The sequence below is a fragment of the Polyodon spathula genome, chromosome 23 (assembly GCF_017654505.1).
Source record: "Polyodon spathula isolate WHYD16114869_AA chromosome 23, ASM1765450v1, whole genome shotgun sequence".
NCBI classification, from domain to species: Eukaryota; Metazoa; Chordata; class Actinopteri; order Acipenseriformes; family Polyodontidae; genus Polyodon; species Polyodon spathula.
Window position 1 is genome coordinate 13,384,285 of NC_054556.1, and position 21,162 is coordinate 13,405,446.

The 21,162-nt window shown below is 38.9% G+C and overlaps 3 protein-coding genes across 5 annotated transcripts in view; 1 reads left to right on the forward strand and 2 right to left on the reverse strand.

The window, feature by feature from the left end:
• Nucleotides 1-1,441: 1,441 nt before the first annotated feature.
• On the reverse strand, nucleotides 1,442-15,940 carry LOC121297705 (BTB/POZ domain-containing protein KCTD6). Of its 3 annotated transcripts, none has more exons than XM_041224149.1 (3): nucleotides 15,825-15,940; nucleotides 12,678-12,750; nucleotides 1,443-2,852 (listed from the first exon to the last, which is right to left on the reverse strand). In XM_041224149.1, the coding sequence occupies exons 2-3, from the start codon at nucleotides 12,702-12,704 to the stop codon at nucleotides 2,166-2,168; spliced, it is 714 nt and encodes a 237-aa protein (XP_041080083.1). In that variant the 5' UTR covers nucleotides 12,705-12,750; nucleotides 15,825-15,940; the 3' UTR covers nucleotides 1,443-2,165. The 3 variants fall into 3 exon arrangements, with proteins under 3 accessions (XP_041080085.1, XP_041080083.1, XP_041080084.1); XM_041224150.1 differs by having other exon boundaries at nucleotides 12,678-12,767; nucleotides 15,825-15,912; XM_041224151.1 differs by lacking the exon at nucleotides 12,678-12,750 and having other exon boundaries at nucleotides 1,442-2,852; nucleotides 15,825-15,897.
• Nucleotides 15,941-16,410: 470 nt separating this feature from the next.
• LOC121298244 (pyruvate dehydrogenase E1 component subunit beta, mitochondrial-like) lies at nucleotides 16,411-20,549 on the forward strand. Its single transcript, XM_041225248.1, has 3 exons — nucleotides 16,411-16,514; nucleotides 19,945-20,230; nucleotides 20,459-20,549. Exons 2-3 carry the CDS (start codon nucleotides 19,972-19,974, stop codon nucleotides 20,503-20,505), a joined length of 306 nt encoding a protein of 101 aa, XP_041081182.1. The 5' UTR covers nucleotides 16,411-16,514; nucleotides 19,945-19,971; the 3' UTR covers nucleotides 20,506-20,549.
• The window catches only part of pxk (PX domain containing serine/threonine kinase), a 41,597-nt gene continuing 40,954 nt past the window's right edge, over nucleotides 20,520-21,162 (reverse strand). The window contains exon 18 of the mRNA XM_041225241.1: nucleotides 20,520-20,581. Within this exon, the coding sequence (XP_041081175.1) occupies nucleotides 20,535-20,581 (47 nt within the window). The 3' untranslated portion in view covers nucleotides 20,520-20,534. The remainder of the gene's footprint in view (nucleotides 20,582-21,162) is intronic.

Consider the following 21,162-nt stretch of genomic DNA (forward strand, 5'->3'; position numbering starts at 1 on the left):
ATGGGAGATACTGAAATCGGAGAAGGAATCCATGAAAAAGACCTAGGAGTTTTTGTTGACTCAGAAATGTCTTCATCTAGACAATGTCGGGAAGCTACAAAAAAGGCTAACAAGATGCTCGGATACATTGTGAAAAGTGTTGAATTTAAATCAAGGGAAGTAATGTTAAAACTGTACAATGCACTAGTAAGACCTCATCTTGAATATTGTGTGCAGTTCTGGTCACCTCGCTATAAAAAAGATATTGCTGCTCTAGAAAGAGTGCAAAGAAGAGCGACCAGAATTATTCCGGGCTTAAAAGGCATGTCATATGCAGACAGGCTAAAAGAATTGAATCTGTTCAGTCTTGAACAAAGAAGACTACGTGGCGACCTAATTCAAGCATTCAAAATTCTAAAAGGTATTGACAGTGTCGACCCAAGGGACTTTTTCAGCCTGAAAAAAGAAACAAGGACCAGGGGTCACAAATGGAGATCAGACAAAGAGGCATTCAGAACAGAAAATAGGAGGCACTTTTTTACACAGAGAATTGTGAGGATCTGGAATCAACTCCCCAGTAATGTTGTTGAAGCTGACACCCTGGGATCCTTCAAGAAGCTGCTTGATGAGATTCTGGGATCAATAAGCTACTAACAACCAAACGAGCAAGATGGGCCGAATGGCCTCCTCTCGTTTGTAAACTTTCTTATGTTCTTATTAGCTAGTTTTTTATTTGACCTTTACAAGAGGTCAGGGGTCACAGGCAAGTACATTTTTGATAGAGCATATATGGGTTCCTATATGTGTTCCATAGTAACAATGACCCTATCTGCACTCTCTAAGAAGTTATGAGAAAATAGCTAGTTTTTTATTTGACCTTTACGAGAGGTCAGGGGTCACAGGCAAGGATTTATTTTGATAGAGCATATATGGGTTCCGGTATGTGTTTCATAATAAGCATGAACCTATCTGTACTCTGTAAGGAGTTATGAGCTAGTTTTGCATTTGACCTTTAGGAGAGGTCAGAGGTCACAGGGCAAAGACATCTTTTTATAGACCATATATGGCTTCCTGTATGTGTTCCATAGTTACCATGACCCTGTCTGCACGCTCCAAGTAGTTATAGCTAGTGTTTCATTTGACCTTTAGGAGAGGTCAGAGGTCCCAGGCAAAGATATCTGTTTAATATAGCATATATGGGTTCTTATATGTGTTCCATAGTAACCATGACCCTATATGCACTCTCTAAGGCGTTATAGGTAGTTTTTCATTTGACAGTAAGGAGAGGTCAGAGGTCATGGGCAAGGATATTTTTTGATAGAGTATACATAGGTTCCTATATGTGTTCCATAGTAAACATGACCCTACCTGCACTCATTAAGGAGTTATTAGCATTTTTTTTTATTTGAACTCTAAAAGAGGTCAGAGGTCACAGGCAAATAATTTTTTTGATAGAGCATATATGGGTTCCTATGCATGTTTCATAGTAAGCATGACCCTATCTGGACTCTGTAAGGAGTTATGAGCTAGTTTTTCATTTGACCTTTAGGAGAGGTCAGAGGTCAATGGCAGCCCCTGACAATACACAGATGTGAAAAAGGCAGTGTGCCGGCCCTCACACTGATGTCTTATCGGAGAAAGTGGCCCCCCTCTGAAAATTAGTGAAGAACACTGCTCTAAGGCATTATAGGTAGTTTTTCAATTGATCGTAAGGAGTGGTCAGAGGTCATGGACAAGGACATTTTTTTTGATGGAGCATATATGGGTTCCTATATGTGTTCCATAGTAACCATGACCCTATCTGCACTATCTAAGGAGTTATAAGGTAGTTTTGCATTTGATGTTTACAAGAGGTCATAGGTCAAGGGCAAGGACATTTTTTGATAGAGCATATATGGGTTCCTTTATATGTTCCACAGTAACCATGATCCTATCTGTACTTTCTAATGAGTTATAAGTTAGTTTTTTTTTTTGACCTTTACGAGATGTCAGAGGTCACAGGCAAGGAATATTTTTTGATAGAGCATATATTGGGTTCACCACTTCAACATGAAACTGAAGGACAGAGGGGTGGACTAGTAAGCTAATTAGAGGTAAGATCATGCTGCTTATTCAGGAATGGGAGGTGTTTATTCATCATTTATATATATATATATAATTAGTATTTTTGTGTTTTCTAAAAACAGTTAGTCTTCTGTTTTCTTTGCCAATCTGCAGAAAGTCCAGTGGTGCTCCACAGTGTTCTCGTTGGCACGCTCACTCATGTGGTGCACACGCGTGTTCCTGATGGTGAAGCCCTGCTTGGTGATGTACTCCACCAGGTGCACGCGCAGGGACACCTCTTGGTGATAATCACATGGTCCAAAGGTAAAGGACACCTGGCAGTCCCTGGTGTCCATCATGTGCTTGTTCCACTTGGTGAAGTTGTTGGAGATGCCTTCCAGAAGGGAACGCACCTTGGTAGTGATGGTGAGCTGGGTTATGATGACCGCTACGGGGTTTGAGTATTTGGAAAGCTTGCGGGTACTGGAGAGCTCTACCACCTCCTCGAAGGTGTCCAGGGGGTACAGAGGCTTGGGGTCAGTGAGGCATTGGATCAGGGGCTCGATCTGGTAAAAATCAGCCTCCTTGCGGAGCAGGTCAATCTCCTTGAAATCCATGGGCAGGGTCAGCTCCGAGGTGCGCAGGAAGTTCAGGATGTACCGGAACAGCGGCCCATCCCGGTCGATGAAGAAGTGCCCATGAGAGTCCCGGGTGGAGGGGAAGTCTCCTCGAAACATGGCACCCAGCATGGAGTCCGGGTACCGCGTCAGCGTTGAGAGAGACGTGGTGTACAGGTGCCCTCCAACATTCAGAGTGACTGGATCAGTCATCTAAACACAGGAAACAAAGAATGGATCAGCAAGTTAGACACAAAACAAAGAGTCTGGATTGGGGATCTCGACAAAAAGAGACTGGATCAGGGATCTTGACACAAAACACAGAGTCTGGATCAGGGACTACACTTAGGAAACAATTCACTGACTATTACACTCTTTTACAAATAACATTACATTATTATAGTCAATTTAAGGGCATTACAAGGCCAGTCTAAAACGCATTTGCATTGCATATAACAGTTAAACCTTTGCAGTCCTATGTCGGTTCGACATTACAATTTTCCCTTTCCTGTCCGACATCATCAAAAAGATGTAAAGCACGGGTCTAGTTGTTTTTTCTCTGGAAAAAGCAGAGAAAACGTTTCAATGGCAGAGTGAGACCAATAGGAGTTGAATGAAACACGGACATAACAACGGAGTTAGCTGCTTCTGCATCCAGACATTTGCAGAGCTTTTTTAGATGTTATAGTAATAAAATAATGAATGGGATCGCATTTTTGATGAGTTTGGTGATAAAACGAGTGATCAGGAAAGGATTTATCAGTATGTACGACTATGAAGAGTTATGTGATAGACACAGCGAACAAGGAGTGGGGCGCGGCTGGAGATGCAGTACCGAGTGTCCTGTTGATGTGCAGTGCCTTTGAAACCTGTTTTACTGTGAAAAAAAAAACTTTTAAAACAGCGTGCGTAAATAAACAGTGCGTATAAATGGACCGCAAAGGGTTAATGACTGAGACTCTGGTATAGTAAAAAAAAACCTCGATAAAATTTGCAGACGATACAAAAATAGCCAACCCGCCAACTGCGGGTAAATTCTGTCTGTGGCGGGTACGTCTCGCAATCTTACTAGCCACACTGGCGGGTAATGGCTACTGCTTTTTTTTTTTCACTATGGAAATTTAGCATCCCCTGTTAATCGAACGTTCAAAACTAAGCGCGAAATATTTTACCACCGATGCTCCTTTAAGCCACTGATGCACCACCGCTGACTGCATCAGGGCCAATGTCATTGGCTAGCGGAACACCGGTGTAGCCTCTGGGGAAAAATAAATACCTTGTGGCAAAACAGAAGCACACTACAAAATTACTACTAGAAGTAACAGTAAAAATGTGGAGACATTTCGCAGGGTTTAGTAAGCCTGCTGAAAAGAGGAACAGGTAGATGAGGAGGAGCAGCAAACAGGGGGAAAAAAAGAGTCGGAATTGGCTTGTTTTAGACAGCACAGATCAAACCATGTTCTGCTCAGAATGCCGATTATATGCCCTGGATTAAAACTGAAAAAATAATTTTGTAATCGGGACAAAAAACTTTAAGTTAGAGTGAATCAAAGACCATGAAGTGTCAAAGTGCCACTAACACAGCATGGGAATCTCTAAAGCAAAGGCAGCCCCCTCCTCGGAATCTACAGCAGTGAGAGCTTTAATGTCACTGAAAGCCGCCAACATTGAAAAATGTAAAATAATGTTCAGGAATGTACATGCCATCAGAAAGCAGGGGAGACCGTTCTCAGACTCTTCCAGGTCTGTCAGCAGGGGCTGACATCATCGCTACACATTATCCAAAGCGGTGTGGTCAGTCTGTAATGAGACATTTCAGTAACACCCATCTAAGATTGACTGGTGGTAGCCAATGTGAGCGTGAACGGCTGAGTGCAAGCCTGTCCCTCTCTCCCCTTTTCTCTGTCTCCTGCCTCTTGCTTTCTGTCTGTGTGCTGCTGGACTCTCAGCAACCGCTAGTCCAATTAGCGTGCAGAAGCAAAGTGAGTGCCTCTGCTACAATATTATTATTATTATTACTTCTGTTAAATATAACCCACATATTGTAATTATATACACACACACACACACACTACCAGTCAAAAGTTTGAGTGCACTTGCTGGAAACTAGGTTTTTTTCATAATTGACAATGTTTTACGTCGTATACGTTTCTGTAAATACTTGAAAATGAAAACACATGTTACAATATAGAAAACAAAACATAAGGAGTATCAAAGCAATGTTCAAGAAAATTGTCTCTAAATCTTGGATTCCTCAAAATAGCCACCCTTTGCCTTAATAACAGCCTCACAAACACGAGGCATTCGGTTAACAAGTTTCAGCAGGAAATCACCGACATGTTTTCCCAGCTCTTCTGCAGCAATTCCCAGAGATGTAGGGCACTTGTGGGTAGCTTTGCTTTGACTCTTCTATCCAGTTCGTCCCATACAAGTTCTATGGGATTGAGGTCTGGAAACTGGGCAGGCCAGGTCATTAGATTGAGTTGTCCTTCACTTTCCTTCTTTGCCAGATAGTTCTTCCACAACTTTGAAGTGTGTTTCGGGTCATTATCTTGCTGCAGAATGAAGGACTGCTTAACTAGCCGTAATACTGATGGTATGGCATGCCTCTGAAGTATGCTAGGATAGCCATGCTGGTTGAGCTTGCCATGGACTTGGTAAAGATCACCAACCCTGTCACCAGCAAATGCTTGACAGTGGGAACCACACATGCACAACTCATGCGCTCACCCTCTCTGTGTCTTACAAATACTCAGCGGTTGGACCCAAATATTTCAAATTTTGACTCATCAGTCCATAAGACCAACTTCCACTCCTCAAACATCCAGTTTCTGTGTCTTTTGGCCCAGGAAAGTCTCTTCCTCTTATTCTGCACTCTTAACAATGGTTTCTTGGCAGCAATTCTTCCAGTTAGGCCAGTTTCACGCAATCTCCTCTGACCAGTTGATGTTGAAACATCTGTACTTCTAGTAGCATTTAGCTGAGCTTGTATTTCAGGGGGAGTTAATTGCCAGTTTCGCAGACTTGTGACTCGAATGAAACTTGTTCTCCGATTCTGAGGTCACCCTTGGCCTGCCTGACCTTGTTCGGTCCTCATGAGTGCCAGTTTCTTCAAATCATTTGATGGTCTTTGCCACAGCAGTTACAGACACTTGCAAAGTTCTTGCGATTTGTCTTAAAGATTGACCTTCATTTCTTAAAGTAATTACAGACTGTCTTTTTTCTTTGCTTAACTGAGCGTATTTTGCCATTTTCTGCTCCCTTACATTCAGGAATGACAAACTTGTGCCTATGCTACCTATATTTATAGTAATCATGGACCCTCAACTGTTAACAATAATTGGTGACAAAAGGTTAATTAGGTAACATGCTAGTTAACTCAGAGAACATCTAACAAAGACACTTTTATACTTAGGCCAGTGTTCTAACACTGTGTTATACACATTTCAGACTTTTAACTGACTTGGGCTTCAGACTGAAATCCCCTTGCTTTGGGTGACCATTTCATTGAAATTGACAAGATTTACATTTTCATTTAAAAATTACATTTTTGAATGCAATTCACTTATGATTATCAGCTTATATAAGTACACGTATCATATAATGAAATATTAAGTGTTTATAGACAAGTTTATACAGTTAAAAGCATAGATAATCATGAAAAACCTGGTTTCAAGCAGGTGTACTCAAACTTTTGACTGGTACTGTATATATATATATATATATATATATATATATATATATATATATATATATATATAATATATATGCTTCAGTTGTTCAGATGTTTATGTAACATACTCCAAAAATGTACAAACACAGTCACCAGTCCTGGGTGCATGCTATAGTACTCGTGGTGGGCGATACAGTTTAATGCATGACAATAGTGTAGTGCTGTTCTGGGTTTCATGCTGGCCCTTAGTGACAGCTCCAGAACATGTTAGCCGTCTATGAAAACACAAGTAACAATTATAGACAAGACAAGCAAACACTCTTGATAGCTCACAATTACTGCACGGGTCTTTCAGGGTTATATTTCGTAACCAAAGCGAAAGAACAGATTACGATTCTCTGTCCCCCTTATATGCTGCCACGCATCACCCCTTGGTAAACAAGTGCAGCTGCCTTTACAATCTGCGGCTGCTACATCGTTTCCTTTCCAGGTCAATACGTTCTTGAAACAGAGTCACGCCTTCTTCCATACTGACCGACTTTCCAACCCAAGGAAAGATTTGTCAGGCCAGCCCGTCCAAAGAACTCTGTCCTCGCTGCTTAGCGCTCTCACAGGTCGGGAGGGAGATTTACAACCAAGATTAATTGTATTTCTGTCACAGACAGCCATTAAATGTATTTATCTAAATGCTAGAAATCTCAGAAACAAAATGTTTGAACTTGAAGCTACTTCACTAACAAGTAACTACGATGTGATAGGTGTTACAGAAACTTGGTTATCTGAGAGTTGTGGAGACAAATATAATATTAGTAGGTATTCACTGTATAGGAAAGACAGGCAGGACAAACGAGGCAGAGGGGTAGTGCTAAACATCAAAAATAGTCTTGAAGCCCAGGTGTTAAATCTGGAAGAAAAAAACAACGCAGAATCAATATGGGTCAGAATAATGGACAAAAATTCAAAGGGCATAATAATAGGGGCATGCTATAGACCACCAGATTCAGGCACCAAGCAAAATAATCTGTTATACAATGACATTAGAAATGCATGCAGCAAAGGAGAAGCCATATAAATGGGGGATTTCATCTTCCCCCATATAAAATTGGTAAACCAGGTGGGGAGCATGACAGATGAAATTGAAGTGGTGGAAATGACAAATGACTGCTTCCTAACGCAATTTGTGAAGGCACCGACTAGAAGGGAGGCATGTCTTGATATAGCCTTTTCAAATATTGAAGACAGAATAACTGAAACAGAGGTCAGACAGAGGTCAGAGAATCATTTGGAAACTCGCACAACAACATGGTTTCATTTGAAGTGCTTTTTAAAACTCAAAAACTAATGACTAAAGTTAAGGTTTACAATTTTAGAAAATCAAACTATGAAGGTATGAAAATAGACTAAAGCAGTAGATTGGTGTAAAATAGAGAAAACATCCACGGAAAAAGGATGGCTTTTTTTTTTTTTTTTTTTAATGTAGTATTAGAGGCGTAAAACAATTACATCCCAAAACTAGACAACTCTAAATCTAAAACAAAATTGCCAAAACGGTTTAATAGATCAATTAAAAAAAAATATTCTGAAAAAAGGCACTTTACAGAGCGTTTAAAAGGGACCAAAAACAAAAGTACACAGAAAGAATACTTGGAACTGCAAATGCAAGTCAAAAAGGAAGTTAGAAAGGCCAAGTGAGAGATAGAAATGAGCATTGCTTAGGGGGCTAAAACCAATTCCAAAATGTTTTTCCAATATTACAACAGCAAGAGAACATTCAAAGAGGAGGTAACATGTCTAAGAGATACAAATGGCAAAATCATAGACTAAGAGAAAAAAATAGCAAATATATTAAATGATTACTTTTCACAAGTTTTTACAAAGGAGGATACAGACAACATGCCCCACATGTCACCCTGTTCCTATCCTGTTTTAAATAACTTTAGCATAATAGAGGCAGAAGTGTTAAAGGGACCAGGAGATCCTCCCAAAAGTACTCAAAGAAATGAAAGAAGTTATTTACAAACCACTAACCAAGAACATGCAACAGTCTTGAGACGGATTGTACCGAGAGACTGGAGAATTGCAAACATAATACTGATCCACAAAAAGGGAGACAAGACCGAACCAGGTAACTACAGGCCAATAAGCCTGATTTCTATTATATGTAAACTATAATAAGATCCAAAATGGTAACAGTATCCTGGGAGAGAGTCGGCATGGTATTAGGAAAAGGAGATCATATCTAACTAACCTGCTTGATTTTTTTGAGGATGCACCATCGACAATGGACAATTGCAAAGCATATGACATGGTTAATTTAGATTTCCTGGAAGCTTTTTACAAAGTACAGCATAAAAGATTAATTCTCAAACTGAACGCAGTAGCAATGCAAGGAAATGCATGCCCATGGATTAGGGAGTGGTTAACATGTAGAAAACAGAAAGTATTGATTAGAGGAGAAACCTCAAATTGGAGTGAGTTAACCAGTGGAGTACCACAGGGATCAGTATTAGGTCCTCTGCCATTCCTAATCTACATTAACCCTTTGCGGTCCTATGTCGGACCAGGTCCAACATTACAATTTTCCATTTTCGGTCCTACATCATCAAAAAGACGTCAAGCACAGATCTAGTTGTTTTTTCTCCATAAAAAAACATTTTAATGGCCGAGACGAAAAAAAAAAAAAAAAAAGGGGCGGATCTGAGCAATACACATAGCCCCGGCACAACAGAGATAACACGGACACAAAAAAAGCTTTTTGAGATGTTAGTAGTAATAAAATAATGATTTGGATCGCATTATTGAGGAGTTTGGTGATGAAACTAGTAATCAGGAAATGATTTATCAGTATGCACGACTATGAAGAGTTATGTGAAAAATACAGCGAACAAGGAGTGGGGCGAGGCTGGAGATGCAGTACTGAGTGTCCTGTTGATATGCAGTGCCTTTTAAACCTGTTTTACTATGAAAAAAAATACTTTTAAAACAGCACGTATAAATGGACCGCAAAGGGTTAATGACTGAGACTCTGGTATAGTATAAAAAAAAAAAAAAAAAAAAAACCCTCGATTAAAATTTGCAGACGACACAAAAATAGCAGGAGTGGCAAACACTTTTGCAGCAGCAAAGCTCATTCAAAATGATCTAGACAGCATTCAGAACTCGACAGAAATATGGCAAATGGCATTTAATAAAGTATAAGGTACTGCAGGCAGGCAGTAAAAATGTGCATTATAAATATCATATGGGTAGGGTTCTACCTAAATCGCGATTTCGTGGAAATCGTGAAATTGAGGGGTCACCGCAAAATTCACCACTTTTTGGGGCCAATGCATACAAACAAGTACGGAGGGAAAAAAGAAATAAACCTTGTTTAAATTAACTACTGCACATGACGCAAACTACGCATCTTCCTTCTATAGATAGCCCTTTTTACTCCTTCATCGTCCTGTGTGCATTGCACTTAAGCAAAAAACAAAATGTCCACAAATAACATTTACAAAAAAAATTCTTCAAAGCGGTTAACATTGTTGTTTACTATTCAAACGACAAAGTTTTAATCAGCCTATCAGTACGTCTGTACTGCTTTTCTGTGGAACAAAGTTAGTGCTGCATTGTTTTGATTTAGCCGGTTAATAAAATCTAGTTTTCAGCATTGGAGGTAAAATAGTAGAAATGGACGACAAAAAAAGCAAAGCATATTTTGGCTGATGATCGTATCAAGATATTTCCCAAAGAAACTGTACATGCAGATGGAGGTAATCTTAATGTGTCTTTGGAGAAAAAACGATCGATCATATTTAATCACACATTAAACAAACAGCTACTACAGAGGCTGCTGAACAGAACGTAAAATAAACAGCTTTCAGAAACCAAACTGGAAAGTCAGCCCAGACAAAAAGTACTCCTGTCTGCAAGTTAAATCAGTACTAAAACTGCATACTAGCACAGCCACCTCGCTTCAACCTGCTGCTTACTTTTTCGCAGTTGTAATTTTAGACCAGAAATAGCCACGTTTTCTTTGTTTTGACTTGGTACTAACAAAATAAATTATTGGATGGGACAAATAACATGACAACGAATGTGCTGCATACATTGCCTTTATTAAAGTAAGCCACATGTCCTTGGGTTACTGTGTTTTGGGGCTGTTTCTCATCAATTTCCACATCTGTATAACTTGGCAAAGGTTTGCCTTAACTTCCAACCATTCCAGTGGATGCAGAACGTGCAATCTCAATGTATGGGCAAATCAACTACGGGGGATGCCTTTAACAAACGATAGCACTCTGTTTTAGTAAGGAAGCAAGTACCACTATTTTTAGGCTTTATGGTGTACTGAATTACTGTCTACTTAGTTTTATTTATTGTTTAAATAGGTCTGCGAAATGTCTGCGAAATCCTAGCTTTATTCTGCAAACTATCCGTGAAAAATACGTAAATTTACCGCGATTTAAGTAGAGCCCTACATATAGGAGATACTGAAATTGAAGAAGGAATCCATGAAAAAGACAGAAGAGTTTATGTTGACTCAGAAATGTCTTCATCTAGACAATGTGGGGAAGCTACAAAAAAGGCCAACAAAATGCTTGGATATATAGTGAAAAGTATTGAATTTAAATCAAGTGAAGTAATGTTACATCTGTGTTCAGTTCTGGTCACCTCGCTACAAAATGGATATTGCTACTCTAAAAAGAGTGCAAAGAAGAGTGACCAGAATTATTCCGGGTTTAAAAAACATGTCATATGCAGACAGGCTTAAAGAATTGAATCTATTCATGTCGACAGAGAATTGCGAGGGTCTGGAACCAACTCCCCAGTAGTGTTGTTGAAGCTGACCCCCTGGGATCCTTCAAGCTGCTTGATGAGTTTCTGGGATCAATAAGCTACCAATAACCAAACGAGCAAGATGGGCTGAATGGCCTCCTCTCCTTTGTAAACTTTCTTATGTTCTGACACTGAACTTGAATGCCAAAGCAGTTTTATTAGAAAAGTATGTTTACGGAAATTTAAAGCAAAGTTGCCAGTGTTAATGTTTATATATGATACTTGAAGTGATGGTTACTATCAAACAAACAAAAAAAGCCTTGTATGTTTCTTTGCCCCTCCCCAAATGTAAAACAGAAAAAATCTCCGACCTCATAGAAAGTCCACGATTCTCGTTAATCCACAGCAAACTGATTCCTAGGATCCCTGCTACTGAGTTATATAATCAAATTGGTCATGTGATACGAAAAGGAGGCCCTAAGTTTGCTTGGCGTTTATACACTGTATGTATATGTGTGTGTGTGTGTGTGTATATAAGGCTGGCCCTAGTCCCAGATTGAAGGCCCTGGGCCACATCAAAACAGTGGCCTTAATCTAGAAAGGCTAATGTAGAGCTGGATTATGTGCAGGAATACAAAGTGTGTGCTTCGTAGGTCTGTGCAGCCTAATATCAATCAATCTTTATGTGATATAGTGCCCTTCACAATAATTTGTCGCAAGGCCCCTCACAGGTACAACATAACAGTAATTATTAATACTATACAAGCAATAGCTTGCACAAAAACATTGCATACAAAAATCAATTAAAATGCAACACAAGGTAAAAGCATTACTTCATATTACGATGTGAACGATAGATTATAAAAGTGTGTCTTCAGTCGTGTTTTAAAAACTGCAACTGTTGGTGCCTCCCTTACGGAAACAGGCAGCTGATTCCATAATTCAAGGGCCCTAAAGCCAAAGTCCATTAGGACTACCTTTGCAAAGCGGTGTTTTGCAAAAAATCATTCTGTGAGTAAGTCATAAAACAAACAAGCAAGACACGCAAAGTCATACAGAAGCAGAAGAACCATGAGGGTAACAGGGCTACACAAACTAAAGTGTACAACTTCAGGAAGGCTGACTTTGAAGGCGAGACACAAACTACACAAATAGACTGGGCAGAGAAATTGAAGGATTGAAGTTCAATGGAAAAGATTTAAACTTATAATGCAAGACATGCAGGTCAAGTATAGATCTAAAATTAAAAAGTAGGGTTAACAAGCAGTCAACAAGATGGTAAAACAGTTCAATAAAAATTAAACTTGGGGGGAAAAAAAAGACTGCTGTGTATGACTTGCAGGAAAGATGGAAGAGCAAAACTTTGGGAAGAATCCAGGAGTCTGATAGGAGTGCGAGAGGAGTCTCCGAGGAGTGTGATAGTTACTGTTTGTTTTGCCGTCAGGCACTGGATTTAAAAATAAATAAAACAACCCTTTTCAACTGGATTTCAATTGTCTGTCTGTTCTTTAATCACCTGTACCTGCACACAATCAACCACTTTGCCACATATCTCCAGAATGTGAGTCGTAAAAGCCGTAAAACATCAGTGTCTAATCTCTTACCATGTAGCCCCAGTCTCCATTATCCATTTGCTCTGCTCCCAATGTGCTGACTGCAGTGCAAGACTGGAATCTCCTATAGGGAATACAGATCTGTCAATAAACCAGAACAACAAAAAGAATTGAAAGGAAGATTCTAAAGATCTATGAAAGATGTGTCCACATATACACACATATACATACACACAGCATCATACTGTTCACTGACTGTGCAAGACTAAGCTAATGGGCACCAAAACATTTAGAGGAAATCAAAGTATTAAGCGGACGATCCTGAAATCTGGCGCAATCAAAACTCTAAACCGGACATCTGCTTCATTGCAGAACTGGACCTTTTCAATCAACAACTTGTTCTGGAATTTTTTCACTCAAGCAACTTGACAATGCTGACTATCAGTGCTGACTATCTTTTATAGAACCACATACTGACAAACTGACAATGCCTTACCATGTTTCAAGGATTTACCTAGATCAGTGACATTTTTTGTGAAAATAACTCTCTTTGTTTTCGGAGGCTAACCAAATAGACCACAGTCTGTGACACTGTATATATATATATATATATATATATATATATATATATATATATATATATATATATATATATATATATATATATATATATATATACACACACACACACACACACACACACACACATACACACACGCACACACACACACTTACTTTGTGGAAATTGGATATTTAAATTGTATTTATATTATGTATAATATGAAGAACAATTTATTTTAAATTATTTTGCTGAAATGTATCTGTTTAATATATATGGGATAAGAAAACTATTTCATTTATATAGCACCTCACGTCGTAGACCCCAAGGTGCTTTACAGAAAACATAAACACACACAGCATAATAAAACATTAAAACAGCATGAAAAAAAGATTATATTAAAGACTAATTTTAAATAAAATTATACATTTTCAATCATGTATATTTAAAAACACAAAAAACAGTAATAATAAAAAGGCCAGTGTATATAGCTATCTTCAATCTTGACTTAAAAACAGCAAGACTCCTCGCTTCTCTGACAAAAAAAGGCAGAGTTCCATAATATAGGAGCCTTCTAAGAAAAGGCCCTTCCTCCCATACTATTAGTATTTACCCTTGGAATAACCAAGAGCCTTGCATCCTGAGATCTAAGATTCCTCTTAGGAATGTATGGGATCAACAGCTCTTGTAAATAACTGGGTGCTAATTCATTAAGGGCTTTATAAGTTAAAAATAAAATATTAAAATGAATTTGAAACTGCACAGTGTAAGGAGGCCAAGACAGCAGTAACATGTTCACCTTTTCTGGTTTTAGTTAGAAATCTTGCAGCAGCATTCTGAATAAGCTGCAAGAAAGACACCAAATACTTTGAAATCCTAGAAAAAAGTGCCAGTAGTCGATTCTCGATGAAACAAAGGCATGCATTAGCCTCTCAGCATCAGATACTGAAATAACAGAGCTAAGTTTAGCTATATTTCTCAAATGATGAAAATACGCTTTAATAGTTTCCCTAATATGGGACTCAAATGACAGAACAGGATTAAAAATGACCCCCAAATTTCTTTCTTCAAGTTTTAGTTCTGTGGAAAGGCTGCTAAGATCTATTTTATATAAATCAACATTTTTTAATTGTTGCTGTGAACCCACAAGCATGACCTCCATTTTATCAGAAAACATCAGAAAATTCTGCAACATCCAACACTTTATGTCCACAAAGCAAGCAGCTAATAGCACCCCAGTAGAAAGATTGTCTGGATTGAAAGATAAGTGCAGCTGAGTATCATTCATTAGGATAGTTTCCAATCTTCCCTTCTTAGCTAAGGTCTTGAAGAAAGTTGTTGCCAAACAATTACTCAATTTTTTAGCTTGTAATGCTTTATTTGAGAAATTTCAGTCTGGTTAGAATAGTATAAAAATCTAGCCTGGGACAAAGCTTTCTTATATTTAACTCGTGAATTTTCCATGCAAGACAATGAACATGCAGTTTGGAATCCTTCCATTTGTGTTCCAATTTACGACTATCACATTTCAGTTTCCTCGTAAAATCATTAATAAGTGATCAAACATGAGAACTGTGGATTATTCACATAGCGATTCACCACCTTGAGTTGTTTAACCCACTTAAAACATTTCTAATATAACTGATATTCATTCAGAAAACAAAAATATGACAGCTGTGGATTTTTTTCATAAATCCAGTCTCCTAAAGAATCACAGCTCTCTGATTTTCAGTTGACATGGAAAATGAATCAATTAAAAGACTGAGGAGTGTCACCTTAGAAATGTTTTAAGACCAACAAATGTCTATTTGGGCTCCGAGGGGCACACTTCCCAGCTACTCCGTTTTATTTGAATATTTTACTGAGGGCTCCGACTATGCACCCCATAATAAGCAGCCTCTCCGGAAGCAGGGAAACTACACAAGTTAATGTGATGTTGAGATAGGCATCCAGCAGCCAGCTTGGCCAGCATGGCCATATTCCTGTATTCTCAAATCTAACCCCAAACTTGACGTCATCCTATACAGGACTGCAGTACTTAAAACACATACGTCTGACTCGTTCACTGACTTTCAAGCACAGATTCTTATTTATACAACTACAATCTGTACAAGGTCCTTTCTTGAAATTCCCAGGTAAAAATCAATCATGTGAAAATACTGAATTATACCAAGAAAACCCATTACTTCATAAGCTACTTAAATGCAAAGAAATGCTTGTTTTGCGGTTTTGAAAGAACATAGTATAACAAACATTTGTATGTTTTGGTTGTTTTTTTTTTTTTTTTTTTTTTAAGGCGTAGTACTGCAGTCAGTTTGCATACATTTTTTTCAAGTCTGTTTCATTTCACCTGAACACGAGAGAACTATTTATTCCGGAGTTTATACGAATAGTGACCATTCACGGTCAGAATACACACATTTTGAGTTTCACGTTGTTTTTTTTTGGTTTTTTTTTTTGTTTTTTTTGGTTTGTTTTTTGGTGGTTGTTTTTTTCAACTGGTGCACGTACTAATGTATCCGGGAAAGGGTCTGTGCTACTGGCGGTACATCACCTCTCTATACGTAATCACAGCATTGCACAAAACTATTCAAACCCAAGCTGTAAAATACACCGTTAAACCCCGCATGCACTCTTACCTTAATTCGATGCGTGTGTCACTTCTTTCCTGTTCAACTAGACAGTCCAGTCGAGTAAATGGTTCACTTCTGACTCTTTCTTTCTGTCTGCCTTCAACGCTGGATGAACAGCTGGTTTCCCAGAGTTGTGGTAATACGGAATTTAACATGTTTGTCTTAATCCTGGTGCCGTAGTTGTGATACTATGGCAGTCAACAGCAACTGCTTTAACGTTTACAGGAAAACGTTACTATAGATTGCAGTGTGTGTTATTAATATTGCAGGGAACGGTTACTGCCAAACTGGATTTGTGATGACACATAATATACATATATATATATATATATATATATATATATATATATATATATATATATATATCATATATATAATACATATTATAGAATATATATATGACTAATATATATATATATATATATATATACGGATATTAACTGCTAATTGCTGCGTTAACTGAAATCAATACAATATTATAGAGAGAACAGAGACAAACTGAACCAATGTAGAAACTGACACCGAGGTATAACATATTACAGTACAATATTTGACAGGCTTGTGGGATCAACAGCTCTAATGATGCTCCGCTGTATACAGATTGGGTCTAAAACTCAGAGCTCAGTAATGGTCATCCAGGCAGCTCAGAACAAGGAAGAGTTTGAAGCGCACTGAGAGAGAAATCATTTAATAATTGTGTAAGATCAAGCCGTTTTTTTTTTATTCTTGTTTTGCAAGAGGGCAGGTGTTACACTGGGCTGGAAACTCTTACAGCCGCGCCTCGGACAAAAAACAGAAACGCCTGCCCCATCACAGTAGGCCCAATTCTGTATGCGAACACCGTGCGTGTGTTTGCATCGACTGGACAAACGTGCAGGCCAAGTGTACCGATCTGCGGGGGTGGGGGGTCTCTCTAAAAGCACGCCGTTTCGAGTCTGACGTCAACATTTTAGGCGTCACAAATCTATTGCGGAATGTTATAGTACTATTTTGCTTTTGTTATTTAGCTATATAGTAGGCAACAGTTATATTATACAATTTCACTAACATTGTATGTTATCTGTATTATAAATGTCACTAGCGCATTAAAACAATGTAACTTGAGAGCCTTAGTGCGTGGTGAAAAAACTAAGGAAGCCTACAGAACAATAGTTTGATGCAGTATGAATATCTTTTGGTTTGTTTGTTTTTTCTCGCAAAAATGATTCACAGTTAATAAGCCGAGTTACTGTTATAAAAGGCTTAGGTTGTATATATAGCTCTACCCAAACACTTCATGTTATGCTTGTGTAGCTGTACCTTGGACCCAAACACCTGCCGTAAATGCCCGTTGTTTCATGTTATGAAGGACTATGCTGGTGTAGCTGTACGCTGGACCAATCTATTTTAAGGGCAAAACTCTGAAAACGTTTGTGGATTTGTTCAAACTTAAGAAAATGCAAAGGCTTCCAATAAAAGTTCCAAAACACAATCCAATTTATTTACTACTTTCTAATATCTAAAGCAGTGGTTTCTAACCCTGTTCCTGGAGGAGTCTGCTGTTTTTTGTTCCAACTGAGTTATCAGTTGCTTAATTGAACACACATCTGAACAATCTCTACCTGTTTTACAGTTGAAAGGGTGTTAATATGCCAATTATTAGTTCAATTAAGTAATTATTAATCTATTATATAAACAACATTACAATGTAAAAACTTCAGTATTACTATAAACAAATTCAGCCACAGTGACCATTAAAAAAAGTAGAGTAAATAAATAAAATAACACAGCCCTGCCTTATAAAATTAATCCTTGTGGAGACCAAGCAGAGAATAGAGGCTCCATTCAAAATTTATCTTTTTTTTTCACCCAACACATCTATATTTTAATATAGCTTGTCCTTTCAGCTGGGATTCCAAATGAAAATGGATGTCAGGCTCCAAAGTGGCATAGCGGGTAAAGGCACTCTGCCCGGAGTGCAAGGTGTGCCACGATAGGTCTTGGCAGGCGTGTTGGAGGGCTGTCTTCCCTCATGGGGGGTTGGGGGCAATTGTGTGTTCCTCTGAGTTTACTAGAGAAACTGGCCTTTACAAATTGGCTAAAATATAAAAATTAAAATTAAAAATGGCTTGTAGGTCTATGCCTTTCATTTTCACTCAAGCAAAAGCTTGGGATGTGCTCTTGGTAAATTTGAGCGTTTTTAATGCTTTGCAATGTCAGCATTTTAAACCATATCTAAAAGTTTACAAACGAGAGGAGGCCATTCGGCCTATCTTGCTCGTTTTGGTTGTTTGGCAGCTTATTATTCCCAGAAGCTCATCAAGCAGCTTTCAAGGATCACAGGGTATTGGCTTCAACAACATTACTGGGGAGTTTGTTCTCTGTTTTTTGTTTTGTTTTTCTTTTTTTAAAAGCTTCCTATTCTGAAAACCCTTCTATCTAATCTCAATTTGTGACCCCTGGTCCTTGTCTTTTTTCAGGCCAAAGAATTCCCTTGGGTCGACATCATAGAATTTTGAAATCTTGAATCAGATCGCTGTGTAGTCTTCTGTTGAAGACTGAACAGATTCCATTTTTGGCCTGTCTGCATACGACATGCCTTTTTAAACCTTGAATAATTCTGGTCTCTCTTTGCACTCTTTCTAGAGCAGCAATGTCTGTTTTGTAGCAAGGTGACCAAAACTGAACGCACTGTTCTAGATGAGGTCTTACTAATGCATTGTAAAGTTCACATTACTTCCCTGGATTTAAATTCGTCACCTTTCACTATACAGTGCATATAGAAAGCCTACACACCCTTTCAAAATTTTCACCTTTTGTTGCTTGTACCCTGGGGGTGGGGGGGCTTTTTATCTACACATCCTACCCCACAACTTCAAAGTGAGCAATATTCTAGAAATGTGTAGAAAATTAAACTGAAATAGCTTGGTTGGGGATTTATACCAGTTTGGTCAAGAACAGACTGATCAATTTCAGCTCCATGTTTTTACACCTTCACACTACGGTACAGTTCACAATACAAATAGCCTCTTGTTTCACATTGACTTGTTACTGTGCGTAGCTGACCTCTCAACACATATTGAAATAATGGCATACTGTATTCCTGCACCCCTGGCAAGGCAGCAGCACATAGACAATGAGAAGCACTGCAGCTGGTTTGAATGTTTATTTTATTAATTTTTGGGACAGCCAGATAATTTTTATTTTTTTTTTCCCCTGCAGTTCAACGAACACAAGCAGAAGGAGCAACGATTAGAAAACAGTGCATTTGCATAAATGTTGGATGTAGAAGTCTGTAATTGACAAGACAAATGCCTTCAATGTGTTTCACATTAGAAACGGTAGTTTCAGTTAACAGTAAGCTTTGAAGGTGGTGCTTGGTATTGCATCAAAGGGAGCTGTAATAGATCTTTATTCTAGAAAACCGGTGAAAAGGAAAAATACAGACCACATACCTATCTTATAACTGTATATCACATGGTTAAAGCTGTGTTGCTTAGTGATATTAGTAGCTCAAAGTGTGATTGTGTAGATATTTAGGCTTTGCAAGAGTTGCTTAACCAAACTGTTTGCGGAGCACCTGGAATTTATTGGAGGTCGTTGGACCACAGGTTGGGAACCACTGGCCTAGATGACTTCGTTAGACTGGCAGAAAAGCTCCTGTTTGCAAATGGAAATATGGGACCATGACGGTGACCTGTTTCTGCTCTAGTACTGCCTTAATTTATGTATTCCTGTATTTTTTTCTTTCATTACAAGTGAATAAACCTTGTCACCGTCTTGTTTTAATCTCAGACTGCTTGCTTGTCTACAGTTGGTACACTGCTGAATGGCTAATAGAGAACTGCTCTCAAACTATCCAAGAATGTGTTGAGGGAATATTGTTGTGTTAAAAGGCATGGTGCTAGTCCTGGTCTCGTGGAATGTCCCAGTTTTAAGCAAATGCAAAGCTAGTTCCTCAGAAAAAACAAATGCTGAAGTTGACCCTGACCTATTGGAGGAACTTTCTTTGCCTTGAGTTTCCACTGGTATTCTTGAAACCAGTGTATCTTCTGTGTATACAGCAGATCTTATCGTCCCCAAACCCAGTGTTGTACATGCTTTCAAGTAAGAGTTTGTTTCTGATTCCGATGATTTCTGTTTTCAGGTTGGCTTGTGGCCGATTTGTGAGTTCATGACTTTCAATTTTGCTGTGCAAGCCATAGACCAAATTATAAACTCTGCTGCCAAGACTTACTACATGTCTGCTGGGCTGCAGTCCGTCCCCATCGTGTTCCGAGGCCCCAGTGGCCACGCTGCTGGAGTGGCAGCCCAGCATTCCCAGTGCTTTGCAGCCTGGTATGGGCAGTGCCCCGGGCTCAAGGTGCTCAGCCCCTGGAGCGCCGATGATGCTAAAGGACTCCTAAAAGCTGCCATCAGAGATGACAACCCAGGTACACATTAGGCTTGCTATTTTCTTTTTCAGTTTCTTGTGCTTCTAGGACAGTATTCTGGCTACAGTCAGACAAGGTGTGGAAGACAAGCTGGTGTCACGAGTGATCAATCGATACTGACTGTTTGTCTTTCACCTTGCACTGAGAGGAAGGTTGCATCTTTTTGACCTGGTTATTTAAGCACTTGCTATATTTTGCTTGTAAATGGCAAGCCCTGGTTCTCCGCAGATCATCAGTCTCCGCAGTATCCGGCCCCTGGGTATGGAGGCGAATGAAAGCAGCGTGGCGAAGACCCATCACCAGGTCACCGTGGAGGGGGGGGTGGCCACAGTTCGGCGTCGGAGAGGAAATCTGTGCCAGGATCATGGAAGGTAATATCTTAAACATTATTTATATCATGCAAGTGATCTTCCACAATATTATATTGTAACAAACCTTCCCAAATTAGAAACGTAGACATCAATAAAAACTTTACTATTACCAAGAGCTTTTTACACTGTTATACCAAATCTACTTTATTCCTACTTCTAAATGCTGTTTGGTGTTTAAAACACCAATCACACAGACTATTGCATCTCTATTTTATTATGAATGTTTATCAGTGTTTCAAAAAGCTCAGTAGGTCACGTTTTACTAAACAGTTTAAAATTAAGAAGCAGTTACCATAACGAACCTGATCGTATTCCCAGTGAAGCTGTTCTTACCAGTAAACAGGAACATGTTAACTGTCTGCAGGTTGCTGTTTACTAACCCTAACCCTAACCCTAACCCTAACCCTAACCCTAACCCTAACCTGATCGTATTCCCAGTGAAGCTGTTCTTACCAGTAAACAGAAACATGTTAACTGTCTGCAGGTTGCTGTTTACTGTATTGTCAAAGCACTGTGGTCTGAGGTTCAAGCTGCATCTGCATCTTAAGTGGATGGAAGCTG

Coding starts and splice junctions, on each gene's coding strand:
- LOC121298244 (XM_041225248.1), top strand. CDS start 19,972: ATGACTTTCAATTTTGCTGTGCAAGCCATAGACCAAATTATAAACTCT. Junction 20,231..20,458: donor CATCAGAGATGACAACCCAG/GTACACATTAGG, acceptor GGTTCTCCGCAG/ATCATCAGTCTCCGCAGTAT.
- LOC121297705 (XM_041224149.1), bottom strand. CDS start 12,704: ATGGATAATGGAGACTGGGGCTACATG. Junction 2,853..12,677: donor ATGGAGACTGGGGCTACATG/GTAAGAGATTAG, acceptor TCCTGTGTTTAG/ATGACTGATCCAGTCACTCT.